Genomic DNA, 16,415 nt, shown 5'->3' with positions numbered 1-16,415 from the left:
ACAACATTCACTGTCCTTCCCTCATCTACCAAGCCAGTCACTGCCTCTGTCAGGTTGGTCAAGCATGAATTCCTCTTGGCAAACTCATGCTGACTGATGACCTCCAGATTAGTTGCTCTGTCACCTTCTGAGGATTGAGTTGAGGCTGTAGTTCCCTTGGGTCAAAATAATTGGTCTTTGTAAAGATAGGAGTGATGTTTGCCACATCATAGACCAGTACAAGTGAGAGCCCAGCATTTCAAGGAGCACTTACCCTGATAGTGAATGTCCTTCCTCCAACTCTGTTCCGGGCCTCAAGGACCACCACGCTGACCCCAGACTCAGACAGCAATTTGGCAGCTGACAAACCTACCAGAAGAAGAGAAAGTATATTAAAGCAAGTGGCAGCAATCAGCCACATTAATGGTCCAAAACTGAACCAAAGCTTCAACCAGAGAGTTCAGTAAACTGCTGTCAAAAATTCCTGAGAGGAATTAGAAACTTTTCCTGCTGTCTCACCACAGAAATCATGTGGCTGCTGCTGAGTTGCGTGTTGTAACCATCTCCACAGGCAGTGTTCATAGTCTGAAGTTCCCCCTTCGGGTCAGCATTGTGGCATTTTAAAAGCAGTAAAATCTCAATTATTAAGTGACACACATCTTATTCTTCATTTGTGCAATGCATAGAAAGGCAGCACCCAGCCTGTGGGATCTGCAGCGCTGAGGTGACAGAAATAGTAATGTCGCAGCAAGAAAGGCTTCCAACGCCTTCACTCACACATCAGCTCTCTACTCCATTCCTCTCCAGCCTAGTTCACATGCAGAAGGAAGGTCTGCTTCACTGTCAGGATTCATTTTCAGCAATGGAGTTTGACCATGACAACCAGAGAGGCTGTATGTAGACACTTTATAAAAGGAATTATGGTCTCAGCAAAAATCATCTAATTATGGGACTTTGTGATGGAGCCACTAGAGACAACTGAAAATTCAATAGGACAGGAGACCTCTTTCCTTTTGACAAATGGGATCTGAAATTGTAAAAAGCAATCATGAGTTGGTAAAATCAGATTGTCCCGTTGCCCTGCAGGCCAGTTTGGCACTGAAGCATTGTTTCTTTGGAGTTGTTTCCCCTCCTTAAGTACACAAAAGCCAGCCTTATTGATCAGAACTTCCAAGATACCCTGCAGGAAGGAATAATGATATTATACTCATGTTTATTACACTAACTTGAAATGTGATTAAAGTCAACAGTGAGCCTCTACAAAGAATGCATGTCTGAAAGGACCAGAGGAGAGGAATCATTCTGGGCAGCATTAAGTGTGCTCATTTATTCTAAGGACAATACAGAATAGACCATAAACTTCTGTGCAGTTTGGGGAAGTGGAACACCAATTCACTGGAAACCAGAACTGAGGAAGTTCAAAAGTCTGACATAGGCAAAAATTATACATACAACTTCCATACTCATCTGAAAATAACTTTACATCCTTGCATCATATTCTTTAGATTGCTGCTGGAGCAGAGCTATACTTAATTCTTCCATCTGTCTGATATTCTAATTTTTAAAAATGCAAGCCATTTGTCAGTGGAGTGGATATCTTATAAATTGATCTAATTTATTTCAGTAGTTTTGATAACTTTTTTTTTCCTCCAGGAAAGTCTTGAGAAACATATTATAATTTTTTTTAAAGTTGATTCTTTAATCCTTTCAGTGATGGCATTCATGTCTTCCTCAAAGTAGAAACCGTGAGTCTATAATGTTGGAAACACAAACAGCAGTATTTTCTTACCAATATTTACATTTTTTTATATGAGGAAAAATGATTTTTCAAAATATACAGCAGGTTTTGTCACAAAATATTGGATTTTGTACACCCATAAAATAAAAGATTGAACTCTCTATTCTGTGTAAATAACACCAGACACTTAGGCCTGAGTGGGTAATTCTTTTGTAAGAAAGTTTACTGTAGATATACGTCTTAAAAAAATGCATAGTGCATTATGTGTAATCCTATGGAACATAAAGCAATAAAAAAAATCGGGCCTAGGTATGAAAAAATGTGGTATGAAAATCCTCAGTGCCTAAGACTGTTGTTTCATGATGTGTTCAATAGCTATATTGCTGCCACAGTTGTTTGGGATTAATAATGGTTGCACTGGACTGAGTTGGAAGTTAAGCTTACTACTGGATTATAGCTTAATTAGGTGATATATCCAAATAAAGAAGGGCTGCTAAAGGATGAAGAAGGTGTTGTAACGTGGCCGAGGTTCTCTAACCTGTTTGCCTGTTAAACTGTACTCCTTGCACTCCAGACTTACAGGTTGTTAGTTTCATGATTGTTAACTCAAGAGTCACCTTGGACACTCATCCAGAAAGAAAAAAGGCTTCAGAGTTAAAAAAAAAAAAAAAAAATGGGAAAGAGCAAGAAATACATTGGGACACCAGAGAGTGATCGCTGAGGTGAGAATGAGAGAGGAAGGAATGTGGCCTCCTTTCCAGCTCCCTGCCCCATGTCCTCCTGCTCAGCTCCCCTCAGCTGGTCTCTCACTTCCCCTACAACATCTCTGCTACTTCCCCAGAGTTCCTTGTGCACCTTCAGGAACTGCCAAGGGCGAGGGCAGCAGTGGATCCCCATCCCTGAAAGCACGGAAGGCCAGGTTGGATGGGGCTCTGGCTTAGTGGAAGGTGTCCCTGCCCATGGCAGGGGGTTGGCATGGGTCCCTTTAAGGTCCCTTCCATCCCAAACCATTCTATGTGAACACATCATATCAAGCTGAACCCAGAACTGGGCTGAGACCTCTCGGGTTGCAGCCAAGACTCAGGTGAGGTAATTAAAACACACTGGTGTGTGTTGGTGTGGCTGCAGCACAGACATGCCTGTCACAGCCAAGGCTGCATCCGTGCCCCAGTGACATCTCCATCTCCTCCAAGTGTAGCCTTGAGATAAAGCTGCAAACCTCCCTGAATCACTGGCTGCACTCCTTCCAGGTATCACTCTAATTCTATGAATTAGGAACATACTACTTCCCTCAGCAAGATGGAAGGAGCCTGCCAAAACCATGCCTCATTTGCAGTATCTGGATGTAGAAATTCACTTACTGTTAAATGAGAATAAACAAGGCAAGACATCCTCCACAAGGGTTTCTATGGCAATCTCACCAGCAGCTCCCCCGTCTGAAGATGCCATGCAGGAGAGCTCTGTTCCTATTGATTTTGCAGCACTGTTAAGGGACTCAGAATTACTGCCACTACAGATCATACTGCTGCCACTTTCGTTTCAGAAAATTGTCATAATCCTACCAAGTAAAGCACTTACAAGTGCATCAAAACACTGGATATACAGTTAGAAAAAAAAACCAACCAACAAAAAAACAACAAACAACAAACAAACAAACAAAAAACACACTAAGGTGAACCGATGCCAATCTGCAGACTACAAAACATACCCCATGCCTGAAACACAGAGATGCTGAACAACACTGAATTTTGTATGTATCCTGATGAAAAATACAACAAAGCCTGTCTCTTACTTCATAGGAGAGAAAGGTTCAACTCTACAGGTACTGCACAACTCTGGGACTTAGGAGACCCAACCTTGATCCCCTGACGAGTCCTGTAATGGAGAAAGGGTTCTCTATTTTGTAGGGAAGCATACATAAGGGTAGACTTATGAGAATAATTCCAAGTTGCCTCAAAACTGAGGTTGATACAAGGCACATGAGCAGATATGACTTCTGTAGCACAAAGAATGTGAGTTTTTAAAAGATTACTTTGTTGGACATGTGATCATAATTCTATCCTAATAAATAGTAATTCTATTTGTCAAAATCTAGGCTCTGCAAATCCAGAGCACCAAGCAGATTCACTGACACACCACAGTCAGAAGCAAAAATCACCAGCATCTTTCCCTTGTAAGAGAAAGCACTCCTCACATGGTGTATGCTGAACCTCTGCAAAGCACTCAAGGGCAGTGAAGGGGAGTGATGACAGCCTGATACCATTAAACTTTTAACCTTTCAAACTGAGGCCACTCTCAATTTGCCATATGGAGCACACCAAAACGAAGGCAGAGAAAGTTACCTGTTACTACTGAAAAGGAAACTGCTGGTCTTCTAGATGTGTTGTTTGCCTGCTTGCTAGCTTCTCTGACAAAGTGCACTTGCCTTTTCTGGATCCACTATCAAGCTGAAAGTGTACCAAACCCAACCTATTAATGCATTCCTTCATAAAACCCTTGTTAATCCACCCTACTGTACATAGCGTGGGATAATTATATTGTGTGAAAGAAGATTAGCTCATTACTGTAGTGTTCCAGTGAGCTTTAATTGAGTAGCATGGGGAAAAAAAAATCTTCCTGGAATATCCCTGCATTTTTCTGATCTTAAGCAGGGAAATAATTTTAAGACTTTTTTTGCTCATTATTCTAATAGACATCATTAAAGTGAGAGAATTGGCAATATATCTTTATGGAAGTTCCAAAGTAACGGTATCCTAATGCTGTGATTATTTTTACTGTCTCCTTGATGGAAACCCTACATTTTCCTAAACGCAATTGAGCATTTAAATCCAGCAGTGGCCACCTTAAAATCAGCTCTCATTTTTTCAGCCAGAGGTCTCCTTGCCAAGTAAACATGTCATGAGATATGCAAAATATTTCTGCCATGATCACAGGGTAAAATACTGCTTCCTCACCTCTCTCTTCTCCTTCTCCCCCTTCCCCAATTTTACTGTCATTGGAATTTTTGTGCACATCATAGTATTGGAAGAAGTTTCCAAATATAATTAAAATGTGCTCAGTTATATCAGACTGACCAGAGAAGCCAGCAGCAAGATACAGAAGGCTCAGAGTGAAAGAACAGTTTCCTTTCACAGACTAGGGATTTGAAGATTTTAAATTGCCACTGTAAACATAAACCACCCTCCAACAACACTATTAGTTAAGTTACAGCCCCTTAAATTCACAGAACAACAAAAATAGACAGTGTGGATCACAAGTTTACATTTATTTCTTCTTCAGTATTTCTTAATACCATAACATCACCAATTTTCTGTTTATCAGAAACTGTGTTTCATCTTTCACATTATAGATTACAGAATACTTGATACTGGAGTCAGCCTGGTTTCATGTAATTTTTTTCATTTTCAGGTAAATGGTTTTAATTTCTTTTTCATCAATTCTTTTTCTTTTTCTTCTAGAAAAAAACCACAAACAACAACAACAAAACCACAACCAAAAACCAAACCAAAAACCACCCCACCTCCCCACAAAACAAAACCACACGATTCAGTAAAGATTTTAACCAAAGGGGAATAAATATTTTCTATTACACAGTACATTGTCCAAATGAGACCAAGCCACTTAGTGGTTTCAATGGCACTACTGTCTAAATGCTTTCTACAGATGCAAGCCTTGTTCTGAAGAGCACAAAGACAGTTTCTCATGGACAGTTTTGACAGAAACACAGTGGGCAGGAAGAGGGAATTGTGCCCTGGGAATGAATCCGCTCTCCATACACTCCCACTGAGAGTTTCATGTCCAAAGCCCATTGAAGTAAATATCTCTTCCCCAAAGTAATGCCCTCCTCCCAAAACAAAGGCAGAAAAAGGTTGGCAAGTGTAAGCATTATTAGTTAGAAATGCAGCACCCTCCTTCCCTTGAAATATTAAAAATGAATAGCACCAGCAAGGAACAACAATGGTTTGATGCCACCTGATTAATGGAAACATCTAAGGTAATTATCCACATTTTATAACTATTGACCATTTTTTTAGTCTGTGCAGAATAAATTCCTGTTAACTAAAAGTGATTTTCAACTAAATAAGTATGTGAAAAAACGTTGCTGCTGAGTTATGATCCATGTCACTGCCACAAATTTCAAGAATATAAGCACTGGTATTCCCAGGAAAGACACAATGCCTGTCCCATGCCTGTTTTTGTTATGCTGAGATGTTTTGGGATCTGTCCTAACCGCCTGGCTATTGCTTTTCTTCCTTGAGGAAAATAACACTTGAAAGATTTCAGACCTACCCAGCTTACAGGAGTACTCTTTCCTACCTTTCAATACCTTTCACTTAACCTGAGGCATGGTGCAAAATCTGCTCCTCAAGGACAAGCCACAGGTTAACAGCACTCTCTTTAGAGCTCTGAATTTGCTAACCTATGAATCATGCTTGTGTACACTTCCTTTGTGCCAAAACCAAACCTGACACATTCTTCACCCAGGAACAGAACCAGCTGTCACTACTCAGGTGATCCCCTGGGTTAGGGAATGTTTATAAATTAGGCATTTGCCATAGAAATCCAAGTGAAGAATATGATGAAAGGTGAATTTTTGAATTATATTATCTACTAATATGATAGAGAATAATATGAAATTATATTTTTATATATATATAAATTATATAATCAACACATCACAACCATATTTTGGCCAAAACTAAATACAAAGCACTGGGCCTAACACAAAGGAGTGTGTTAGTCAAAACCCATGACCAACATCATAAGGTTTTGCATCTTTAGCAGCAAAACATTAGAACACATTATGAAAAAGGAGGCAAATGGAAACTGGTACTTCTGCTGGTTTGCAAGTACTCTATAAAACATCCATTACACTTTATATGGGGTCCCTGCTGTAAATTTTTGTCATAATGACAGTTTGCTAGCAGTACACCGGGAACTGAGAGCTCTGTGAAACCCTCCTGTTTATTTCTGCATCCCAAAAAATGATCTTTAGGAATCTCTGGTTCTAAGTGACAATATATCACCGATTATAAGCTTTCCAGTTGGATCCAGGGAGAAAGCTGGAAGGAACTGGGTAGATGGAGCCCAGCACAGGAAAAGAGCAAAGAGATGAACAGAGGATACATTTTAGGAACCAGCTGTCCCACAGGTCAATTCTCAGGCAAATTCAGAAGTAACAGTAGAAAGGAAAATCTACTGGAAACTACTCCAGATTTATACAAGTGGGAATGATTCTATCTTACACCAGCAACTGTGTGTTTGACAGTTTATCTGACACCGCCACCCACCAGCAGCTTGGAATGCTGTCAAAACAAACAGAGCCGTATACAACATAACTTGTGCTGCCATGATAGCAAGCAAGGAAAATCTGCATTTCCTCATCATTGTCTTTCACTCAGAGAATGCAGCCAAGGCGTAGGTAGCTCTAGTGGTAAAGTTGTCCATCACACAGTGTGGAGATGGAGATGCCAACACAGAGTTCTTTTCCATGGAGAGAAAAAAAAAAAAAAAGTCTTAATAATATATCGTATGTTTCATTTCAGTATAAAGACTAATCACTACTATTTTTACATCCCAGATTTTCCTACAATTTGTGGCCCTTGGACTCCTCTGTAAGTGCAATAGAAAACAGTGCTGTCTCCTGTCTGGCAAATCTAAGCATCCATTTTGTAGAACCATTCAATCTCCTTGTTTTTACATAAGAACAAACATCTTTTTATGTGGAAATAGTAGCTATCCATGTCATAGAATTATAATCTTAAGCGTAAGTTTCAATTACGTCTGTTTTTCCCTTGTGCTTTGTACTTGTGACATGATGTACTGAAATTCCTTCCAAAAGATATTAGCATACAAGTTTTCTTGGACTTGCCTGCTTCTGGACATACTTCTCCATATCTGAGGCCTCTCTGGTTTGCATTATGTAGACAAACATTATTAATTCTCCATGACATGTCTTGATAAACTTGGCTTCCATGCAAGGTAAGGTTGGCACTTGAATCCACCCCAAACTTCCCACAGAAAAAAGCCAGGGTATTTTGCTTATGTGTTTTTTATTTTCCCTTCCCATTTCTGACAAATTTGGAACTATTTCAGCTTGAATTTTCAGGGTGTGTTTTTCAGGCTGATTCTTTTCTGCTGGAAAATCTTGGTCAAAGTTGACTGGCTATTTCTAAACATCTACTGGAAAAAATATTCTTTGATTCTGAAAACTCGTGGGGTTTTTATGTTTTTTCTTTCTGTTCTGGAAGTTCTAGCAGCAACTTGAAATTTGGCAAGGAGGTAGCCTTTGAGTCAACAGCACACTTTGTTATCCATGTGAAAATATGCCCTGATAAGGTCAGTTAGAAAGTTTTGAGAAATTACAGGTCACGTGTAGGCAGCAGCCATTTCCCAGACCTGACAAGCTGAAAAAGCTGAGGTTTCTGTCAATACTCTCTGAGCACTTAATGGTGTCCAGTTGTTAATGAGCAGTCCCCAAGCAGTGGCTGAGCATCCAAGACCTCCTTACAACCCATCTTGTATCTCAGAGTAGCTGGGCACGCTGTATCCAAGGGCTATGGAGCCAAAATCTGAATCTCTCTGTAATTGTGGCCTTACCTTGCGGAGAGGTAATGGAGATGGGATGAGGACAGTGTGTTGGGAGAGGTATGGCAGTGATTTGCTGCAGAAAAGGGACAACTTCTGGAAGCTGTCAATACAGTAGTTAGACCACAACAACTGCAACAAGTGTCCTCACCTAGGGTAGCCCCTTAACCCAGACAGCAGAGGACTCTCTGATGGGATGTCAGGGTTATGATCCTGCCAATTAATCACACACTCATCCATGACACATCATGTGCCATCAGCTTACTGTGTTTCAACAAGTGAGGGAACAGCATGGCCTAAACCAAAACACACAAATAAAAGGTCAAAATCAATCCAAACCAGCACAGACTCTTCAGTTCAGTAGAAAACCCTATAAACAGGAAATAGGAGCAATATTCAAGGCATATAAATAGAACCTCCCTGTGGTTATGGGCAAAGTCTTTAACTTCAGGCATCAGTTTATTTATTATGCTTTGGTATAAAATGCATTAATTAATATTAACTGTGTTACAGGGGACATTATCTATTAAGAGTGACATAATATATGCGCCTGAGGCTTTTACTGGCCACAATCCACATTTTTAACATGCAAGCCTGTGTGAAAAGAGGAATCTAGCCCAAGCTCTGCAGATCCCTCTCTGCAGGGGTCCAAGTACACTTGCTGATGCAGTTTGAACATGATTCCATGGGGTACAGCAGGAAAATCTCAGCAGCAGAGGCCACCAGAGCTGAGTTCTTCTTTCAAGAGCTTCCCCACTGAATATCACTCTCTGCAGAAGCTCCTTCTATCCCTTATTGCAGCTTCCTGCAGGCAGAGTCAATTCTATGTCCCTGAGAATGACCACAGACAGACATGTGCATACACAGGCCAGGAGCAGGGATGAGAAGAGTGTGTTAGGCTGTTCAGGAACTGGCCTTCAGGACCATGCTTTGCTTTTAGGAATAGATAACTCCAGAAGTGCCATTCAGGATTTGATCTTAATTTTATAAATACTGCACAAATATTTTTAAAAGTCATAACCTCACTGCTGGGAAGCTCACACTTAATATAACAAGCACTTTGCTTGTATGTCATATGCATCTCTATTTCTAGTAAATAATTCCAAAGTTTCCCATCCTTTCTTGCAACCACCAGGTAATGACTATTTAAAATACAGAAGAAGGAAAGAAGACGGATGAGTCAACTGCAAATTCAACTTCAGAGACAGAAACAGCAAGTCAAGACTGGAGTCAGTGAGACACTGAGAGGAAATCCTGTCCATACTGGAGCATGTTTTACTATGTATCCCACCAGATGCAAAACTCTTGCAGAAGTGAGGTGAAGGTGTATTGATACTTGAATGGTAGTGACAAAGAAGCTGTGCAAAAAGCAAAACAGACCAGAGGCTGATCAGAGTTGTAATGCCCAGCTATGAATGTCACTGTAAAGATGGATTAATTATTAAGTAAGGAATTTTTTGTCTATTTTTCAAAGGCTGCTTTCTTAAAACAATGCCTGTTCTAATCCATAACAAGCAACACCAATTTCTGTGCCACTGACAGAGGGTTTCCATTGGCATGAAAAATGTTCCTGTACCCCCTGAGTGCTGCGATGTGTTTATTTGTCTTCCTCATGCCACTGACAAATTTTCAGGGACTGTGAAAATGCCTTGAAATTTCCTGCTTGGCTCCATTGCAGTCCCCACACCAGGTTTTGGTCCAAGACATAAGTGTTCTGAAGCAGCTTACTGATTCTTGTGCTAGTGGGGCAAGATACCACTTAGAAATGCTCAATGCATTTTCCAAAACACTGCAACAGGCTGGAAAGCTGGAGGAGTAAGACACCCTGAAGGAAATGAGAGCTTCTCAGGGCCCAAAAACACCATATCAAGATGACATTGCCATCAGCTGCACACAGAATGGGTGGTAATTCCCTAAGGACACTCTGTGCTTTACAGGAACCTTAAGGATGAAGACCAAATGTCTCTTTCTAGCAGGAAAATTACCAGGCATCTGATAAAACTAAAAAGCAAGAAAATCTGGGTCCAAATTTTTTACTTCTGTTTGGTGATACTGCAGATTATTTGCACAATTAGATACTCACAAATAATTATTTAAACAATTGCCATTCTTCTAGTAAATGAAATAATGTAATTAAGTAAACCATTTGCTGTTTCACACGTTAACTCACTGCAGATTAAGGAAAGGAAAGCCTCTGACTCCTTCTCAATACTTACAAAACCTAACTTTACCTACAGAAATAATGGCTGTAGTACAGCCGAAGTCACACAGTCACAAAACTCACCTTTTCTAAATCATAAGTGAAGCAAGGACTGTTTGAAAACTGAAATCTGGCTGATGCTGCCAACGCAGTATTGACCTGATGGACAAACTAAATATGGATTTTTCTCCAACACAAAAACATTATCTTAGGTATCATAAGAACAATTAATTATTGGGTTTTTTTAAAGCAAAGGATAAGGGGCCACCATGCACTTGCTAGTGTCAAAGCAGAACTGAAGAGTATTTTGGGAAGTGGTGTCTGGTAAAGTCTGAGGAGGGAATTGGGCTGCCTGTAATTGGCACAGCTCTTCCCACAGCGACAAAACCCAACCTACAGATACTCCCAGATGTTTTTCCATAGTATTTATCAAAAAAACCACCTGCCAGCTCAGCAAGAGCAACCTCAAAGAAACCCACCAGTCAAAATGCAATCTGTTTCGGGATGCAACAACCCCAGCCTGTATCCCTGCATTCTCCCACACCTGTGCACCCCGCAAAGTCCGTTTTCCTGCAGATCCCTCCGGCTGAGCACGAAGTACAAACCAACGCAACCAGCAGTAATTTCGCCCTAAAACACCGATTTGGCTCATTTCCCCCCTTCTTTTCCCCAAGGGCACCCGAAGCCCCTGGAGACCCGACACTCCCGTTATCCACCGGCGTTATCCATCGTTATCCATCGCCATCCCCGCCGCCTCCAGTCCCGCCGCACCGATGGCGCAGGACGCGCTCCGGGACCGCTCCCGCGGGGAGGACCGGCAGGTGATCCCCCCGAGACCCACCTGAGATGCCGCCCCCGATCACGACCACGTCGTATTTCTGTGCCATGGCTCTTTCCCTGCGGTCCCGCTCCCAGCTCCGGCGGCGGCGGCTCCGTCCAGGCTCTGGCTCCGGGATCGGGACGGCGCCGTCCCGCCCGCCCAGGCCACGCCCCTGGGCGGGGTCTGGCAGCACATCCACCAATAGAAGCGGACATAGGGCGTGGTCTCATCTGACCACGCCCCTCCCTCGATCCGGCTCGACGGGGTGGGAGCGGGACTGGGAATGCTCGGGGGGGAACCGGGAATGCTGCATCCCATGGGCACGGCCCGGTACCGCCTCGGTGTCGCACCAGTCCAGGAGGTTTAACAAGACCAAGTGCCGGGTCCTGCACTTTGGCCACAACAACCCCGTGCAGCGCTACAGGCTGGGCACAGAGTGGCTGGAGAGCAGCCAGGCGGAAAGGGATTTGGGGGTTCTGGTTGACAGGAAGGGGAACATGGAATCCTGCCCTGTGTCAGGAATAGTGTGGCCAGCAGCACTAGGGAAGTGATTCTTCCCCTGCACTCGTCACTGGTAAGTCTGCAGCTCAAGTGCTGTGTCGAGTTCTGGGCCCTTCAATTTAGGAAGGACATTGAGGTGCTGGAGCATGTCCAAAGAAGGGCAACAAGGCTGGTGAAGGGACTCCCAACAGAAGTCCTCTGAGGAGAGGCTGAGGGAGCTGGTGTTGTTTAGTCTAGAGAATAGGAGGCTCAGGGGAGACCTCATCACTCTCTACAACCACTTGAAAGGAGGTTGTAGCCAGGTGGGAGCTGGTCTCTTCTCCCAGACAGCCAGCTATAGGACAAGAGGGCACAGTCTTAAACTGTGTCGGGGGAGGTTTAGGTTGGACATTAGGAAGAATTTCTTCACAGAAGGAGTGATTGGGCATTGGAATGGTCTGCCCAAGGAAGTGGTGGATTCACTGTCCCTGGAGGAGTTTAAGGAAAGATTGGATGTGTCACTTAGTGCCATGGTTCAGTAGACAAGGTGGTGTTAGGTCAAAGGCTGGACTTGATGATCTCACAGGTCTTTTCCAACCTGATAGATTCTATGATTCAGGAGGGATGGCAGCAGGCAGGCGGGAGTGTGCCTGTTTCAGGATGCAGCGTATGGAACAGCCTGTGCTCACTTAACCCCATGTTAGTTACTCACAGTGAGTGTGGGAGAGGAGGACATTCATAGAGCTGGAGCTTACAGCAACATACAAGTCTCATCTCCTACCAGAATCAAGCTGTGCTCCATCCATGAGCCAGGGAACTAAGGGTTAACCTCTCCATGAAAATGTATTTCAAAAGACAATGCCTGAAGTAATAACTGGTTGTCAAAATTCTGTTTGTACTTAGCTACTATTCCTGCTCTGGAATACCTGATGGCTGTGATTTTTTTTTTTCCCCCCATGCATTTTACAGCTTGTACGGTTTTTATTGACAAAGTACAAATATCATCTCTATGAAGTGAGTAAAAAAAGATGATAGAGAGTCTGTCCATCCATCCCCTTCCAAGTAAGCGCAGAAGACCTTTAAAATTCACACAATTACAGAAAATCCTAAGGCTTTTTCATGTTAAATATTGATACAAGTTCTGAGTTGCCCGATTCTGCAGTCATACTCCATGCCTGGGTATGACCAAAGAACCAAATGAGTCTGCAATACTAAACTGTGCCAAGTGAGTGAGATGTACACCTGTTGGAGTGAATCCAGAGGAGGGCTACAAAAAAGGTCTGGAGCACCTCTACTATGAGGAACATTTGAAAGAATTCTGTTTGTTCAGCCTGAAGAGAAGGCTCCAGAGAGAGCTTATTGAGGCCTTTGAGCACTTTAAGGGGACTATGAGAAAGATGAGGACAGACTTTTCAGCAGGACCTGTTACCACAGGACAGGAGTAATAGTTTTAAACTAAAAGACAGCTGATTTGGGTGAGACACAAGGAAGAAATGTTTTACAATGAGGGTGGTGAAACACTGTATGAGGTTGCCCAGAGAGCTAAGGGATGCCCCAGCCCTGCAAACAGTCAGGGTCAGACTACTCCAAGCAACATGGTCTAGTTGAAAATGTCCCTGCTTGTTGCAGGGGGGGAGGAATGGGTGAGCTTTAAAGGTCCTTTTCAACCCAAACCGTTCTATGGTTTCTGACAGCAGTGACTAAATGCAGAAACATCCATAAAATCACTAAGCAACAGTACAAGAGACAGAATAATAGGTATTCTAAGAACAGGTACTTTACAAAGTAAATGTGCAGAGCTCAGTAAGTGTGTTGCAAGAGCTGCAGACACAGAAGTGCCAGACACTGTAGCAAGTAAGAACAACACAATCCCTGCTGCTCTGAGAGTTCATCTGCTGACACAGAAGCTCATTATCACCGAGATTGCTGCTGCTCCCATGCCAGAGCAAAGTGAGCAAAAAGGAGACAGAACAAGACTGTGAGAGTGGTATGTGTTCTGAAACAGAAAATGTGAAATACCAACAGCTGTTTGTGCTTACTGGGGAAAGAATATCTTTGTTTCTTGAGGGTGATATGGATATTCCCTCCCACAGCTCTGCTGGCTCTGGTGAGAAGGTCACAGAGAATCTGATGAATAAAAAGCTCCACCAAGGGGCACCTCCCTCAGAATCTAGAAGCCAAGTTTGGAGGAAAGCAGCAAAAACATCCCCTGTGATAACAACAGGAAACTTGTGTGTGTCTAGATAACTTGCTAATAGATAAGCCTGCCAACAAACCTCTAACGTTAAAAGGAGCTGTAGCAGTCTTGGTAAAGAGCAATGGAGGTTGAAGTGGTTTTACCCAGAGCAGCTCTAATGATGAGACATGATATAAAAGTGTGAATTGTACACATTGTTGCTGGCTTAGCCCTTATAGTAAGAAATGAAAAAATTTGTAGGAGGTTACTAAGAGGTAGCAATGGCTGTCAGAATTGTGTAACTGCTTAGTCCTTGGCATCTGTGTGAAACAAATAAGAGACCTCAGGATAATTCTACCTCCACTCATACAGACTTGCAGATATCTAGGATTTGGAAAAAACAAAACAAAACAAAAAACAAACAAACAAACAAAAAAAACACCCAAAAAAACCCACAAAATAAAAAAACCTAAAAACAACAACAAAAAAACCCCAACAAAACTAAACCAAACCAAACCTAAATAAAAAAAAGAAACAAAAAAAACAACAAAACCAACCAAACAAACAAAAAAAACAAAACAAGCAGATGATGAAGCCTTGCTTGAGAGCAGCAGGATGAGCCCAATTGATTTGCTGAAAATGTAAGAAGCCAGGAAGGAAGAAGATGATTTGTTGTATTGAGAGTGATCCTCCTTTCCTAAATGTGATGACCATGCTTTCAAAGAGAAATTTCAAAGTTGTCAGAAATCGGCAGAAAATAAAGGGATGGCAAACTGTACAGTAAAGGAAATCTTATTCCAAGCAGATAAAATGTTATTTGAAAATATGTCAATTTTTGCTCAGAACAGAGAGTTGAATAGTAAGGAAGTGCTCACTAATGGGCCCTTTTCGTTATGTACTATGAAAATTAGAAAACAACACTAAAGGTTGAACATGGAAGTTTCTGTTGCTGAAACCATTTCCTAGGAATCTCTCTGGTTGATTTACGTCAGCTTCAGTGAGTGAGTTGTAGCAACAACAATTGCTGAGCTTGCAGAATGTGCACGATCATTAACGTGAAGGTATAGAAAGTCACAGGACTGACACAGACTTTCAAATGGAAAACTACTGAAAGTTGCTGAGAAATACAGTGGAATACCCAGAGAAGGGCTTTCACTTGAGATCATAGCCATGTCAACAACAACAAAAATTGGCAAGTAGCCCCAAGAATGGACAAAAATGGATCAATTTGTTGATCAAAGGACATGAAGAAAAATATCAAAAGGCAAAAGTGGCATCACCAAGTCCTTTAGTATACTACAAGTGTTTTTCTTTTAGTTTTGCCAGCTACTGATGGAAGTCAGTCAACTTCTCAGGTCATGCCATCAGGAGTCACAGTTATATGTTTTATTTTATATCTGCTTGGTAGCTCAAATGATGAGTTAAATCAGTCATAATCATTGCCAAAGACACAGATGATTTTCATTCCTTCCTGATTTCACCATTACTTATTTTGCTGATGCTTCTGAAAATTGGAACACAAATGAAGGGGAAATCCCTAAAACAAAATGCTTTTGTAAAAATAAAAAATATTATCTGCTGTACATACATGTATGCACAAACATGTAATTACATGTATGTACATATATGTACAGACATGTATACAGTACAGACTTTTTAGCTATTTATTTGTTTTATGAATGTATTTTGAGAGGTAAATAGAACCTAATTGCTGTAAGGCAAGAATGCATTATCACTAGAACACTGATTGTAATTTTTAAGGTCATAATTACCACCACTTAGCCACATCTCAAGTCATATAATTCTTGTATCTTAATGATATCAACAGAGCTTCTCTAAAATACCACAGAACAAGTCATCTAAAGTGTTCCTGTCAGCTGAAATTTTTGCCATTAACTCATCATCTGTGTTGATTAGCACTCCACTCTGCAGGCACAAAGATGAGCTTTCCAGAGAGTACCAGAGCCTTTTGCAAGGCTTGAATCACATAAATTTACTTTTGCACACATTCTAATTCTTGTAATTATACGGTTACAGCTCTGGGTTGCAAATACGAAAAGCTGTGAAAAATAACCCAGACTCTCCCAGATATCAGACTCAGCAGTTCTGTTGGCAGTCCATTTGTGGGACAACAGTGCACATGGTATAGACTAATTTCAGACCTCAGCTGTAGGTGACACTGTATTTTCTAAGAACAGTTTTCTATTTTGGAACAGGATCTTAGACTATCTAAGGCTGAATTTCGGGTCAACAGTTAATTTATACTGCTAATGGTGGTTTCCCCCTTCTTCTCCCCTCCCAGCTCATGGCTTTATCAGTAATGGAAATGATAAAATACCATGTAGCACATGGAAACAGACAATATTGCACATCATAAGTAGGGGAAAAAAAGGGAAACTTTCTATAAAATGTTTCAGGTTTCAGAACACTTTCC

General features: G+C 41.6%; 1 protein-coding gene across 1 annotated transcript in view; it reads right to left on the bottom strand.

The window, feature by feature from the left end:
- Positions 1-11,475, bottom strand: part of LOC126648386 (amine oxidase [flavin-containing] A-like) — a 36,711-nt gene extending 25,236 nt beyond the window's left edge. The window contains exons 1-2 of the mRNA XM_050331241.1: positions 11,347-11,475; positions 254-348 (exon numbers count right to left, since the gene is read on the bottom strand). Of these exons, the coding sequence (XP_050187198.1) occupies positions 254-348; positions 11,347-11,392 (141 nt within the window). The 5' untranslated portion in view covers positions 11,393-11,475. The remainder of the gene's footprint in view (positions 1-253; positions 349-11,346) is intronic.
- Positions 11,476-16,415: the final 4,940 nt, after the last annotated feature.

This window comes from Myiozetetes cayanensis, unplaced genomic scaffold (assembly GCF_022539395.1).
Source record: "Myiozetetes cayanensis isolate MyiCay16 unplaced genomic scaffold, myiCay2020 scf5-8, whole genome shotgun sequence".
In the NCBI taxonomy this organism is placed as follows: Eukaryota; Metazoa; Chordata; class Aves; order Passeriformes; family Tyrannidae; genus Myiozetetes; species Myiozetetes cayanensis.
Note: the sequence above shows the minus strand (reverse complement) of the source record. Positions and strands in the feature narration are given on the sequence as shown.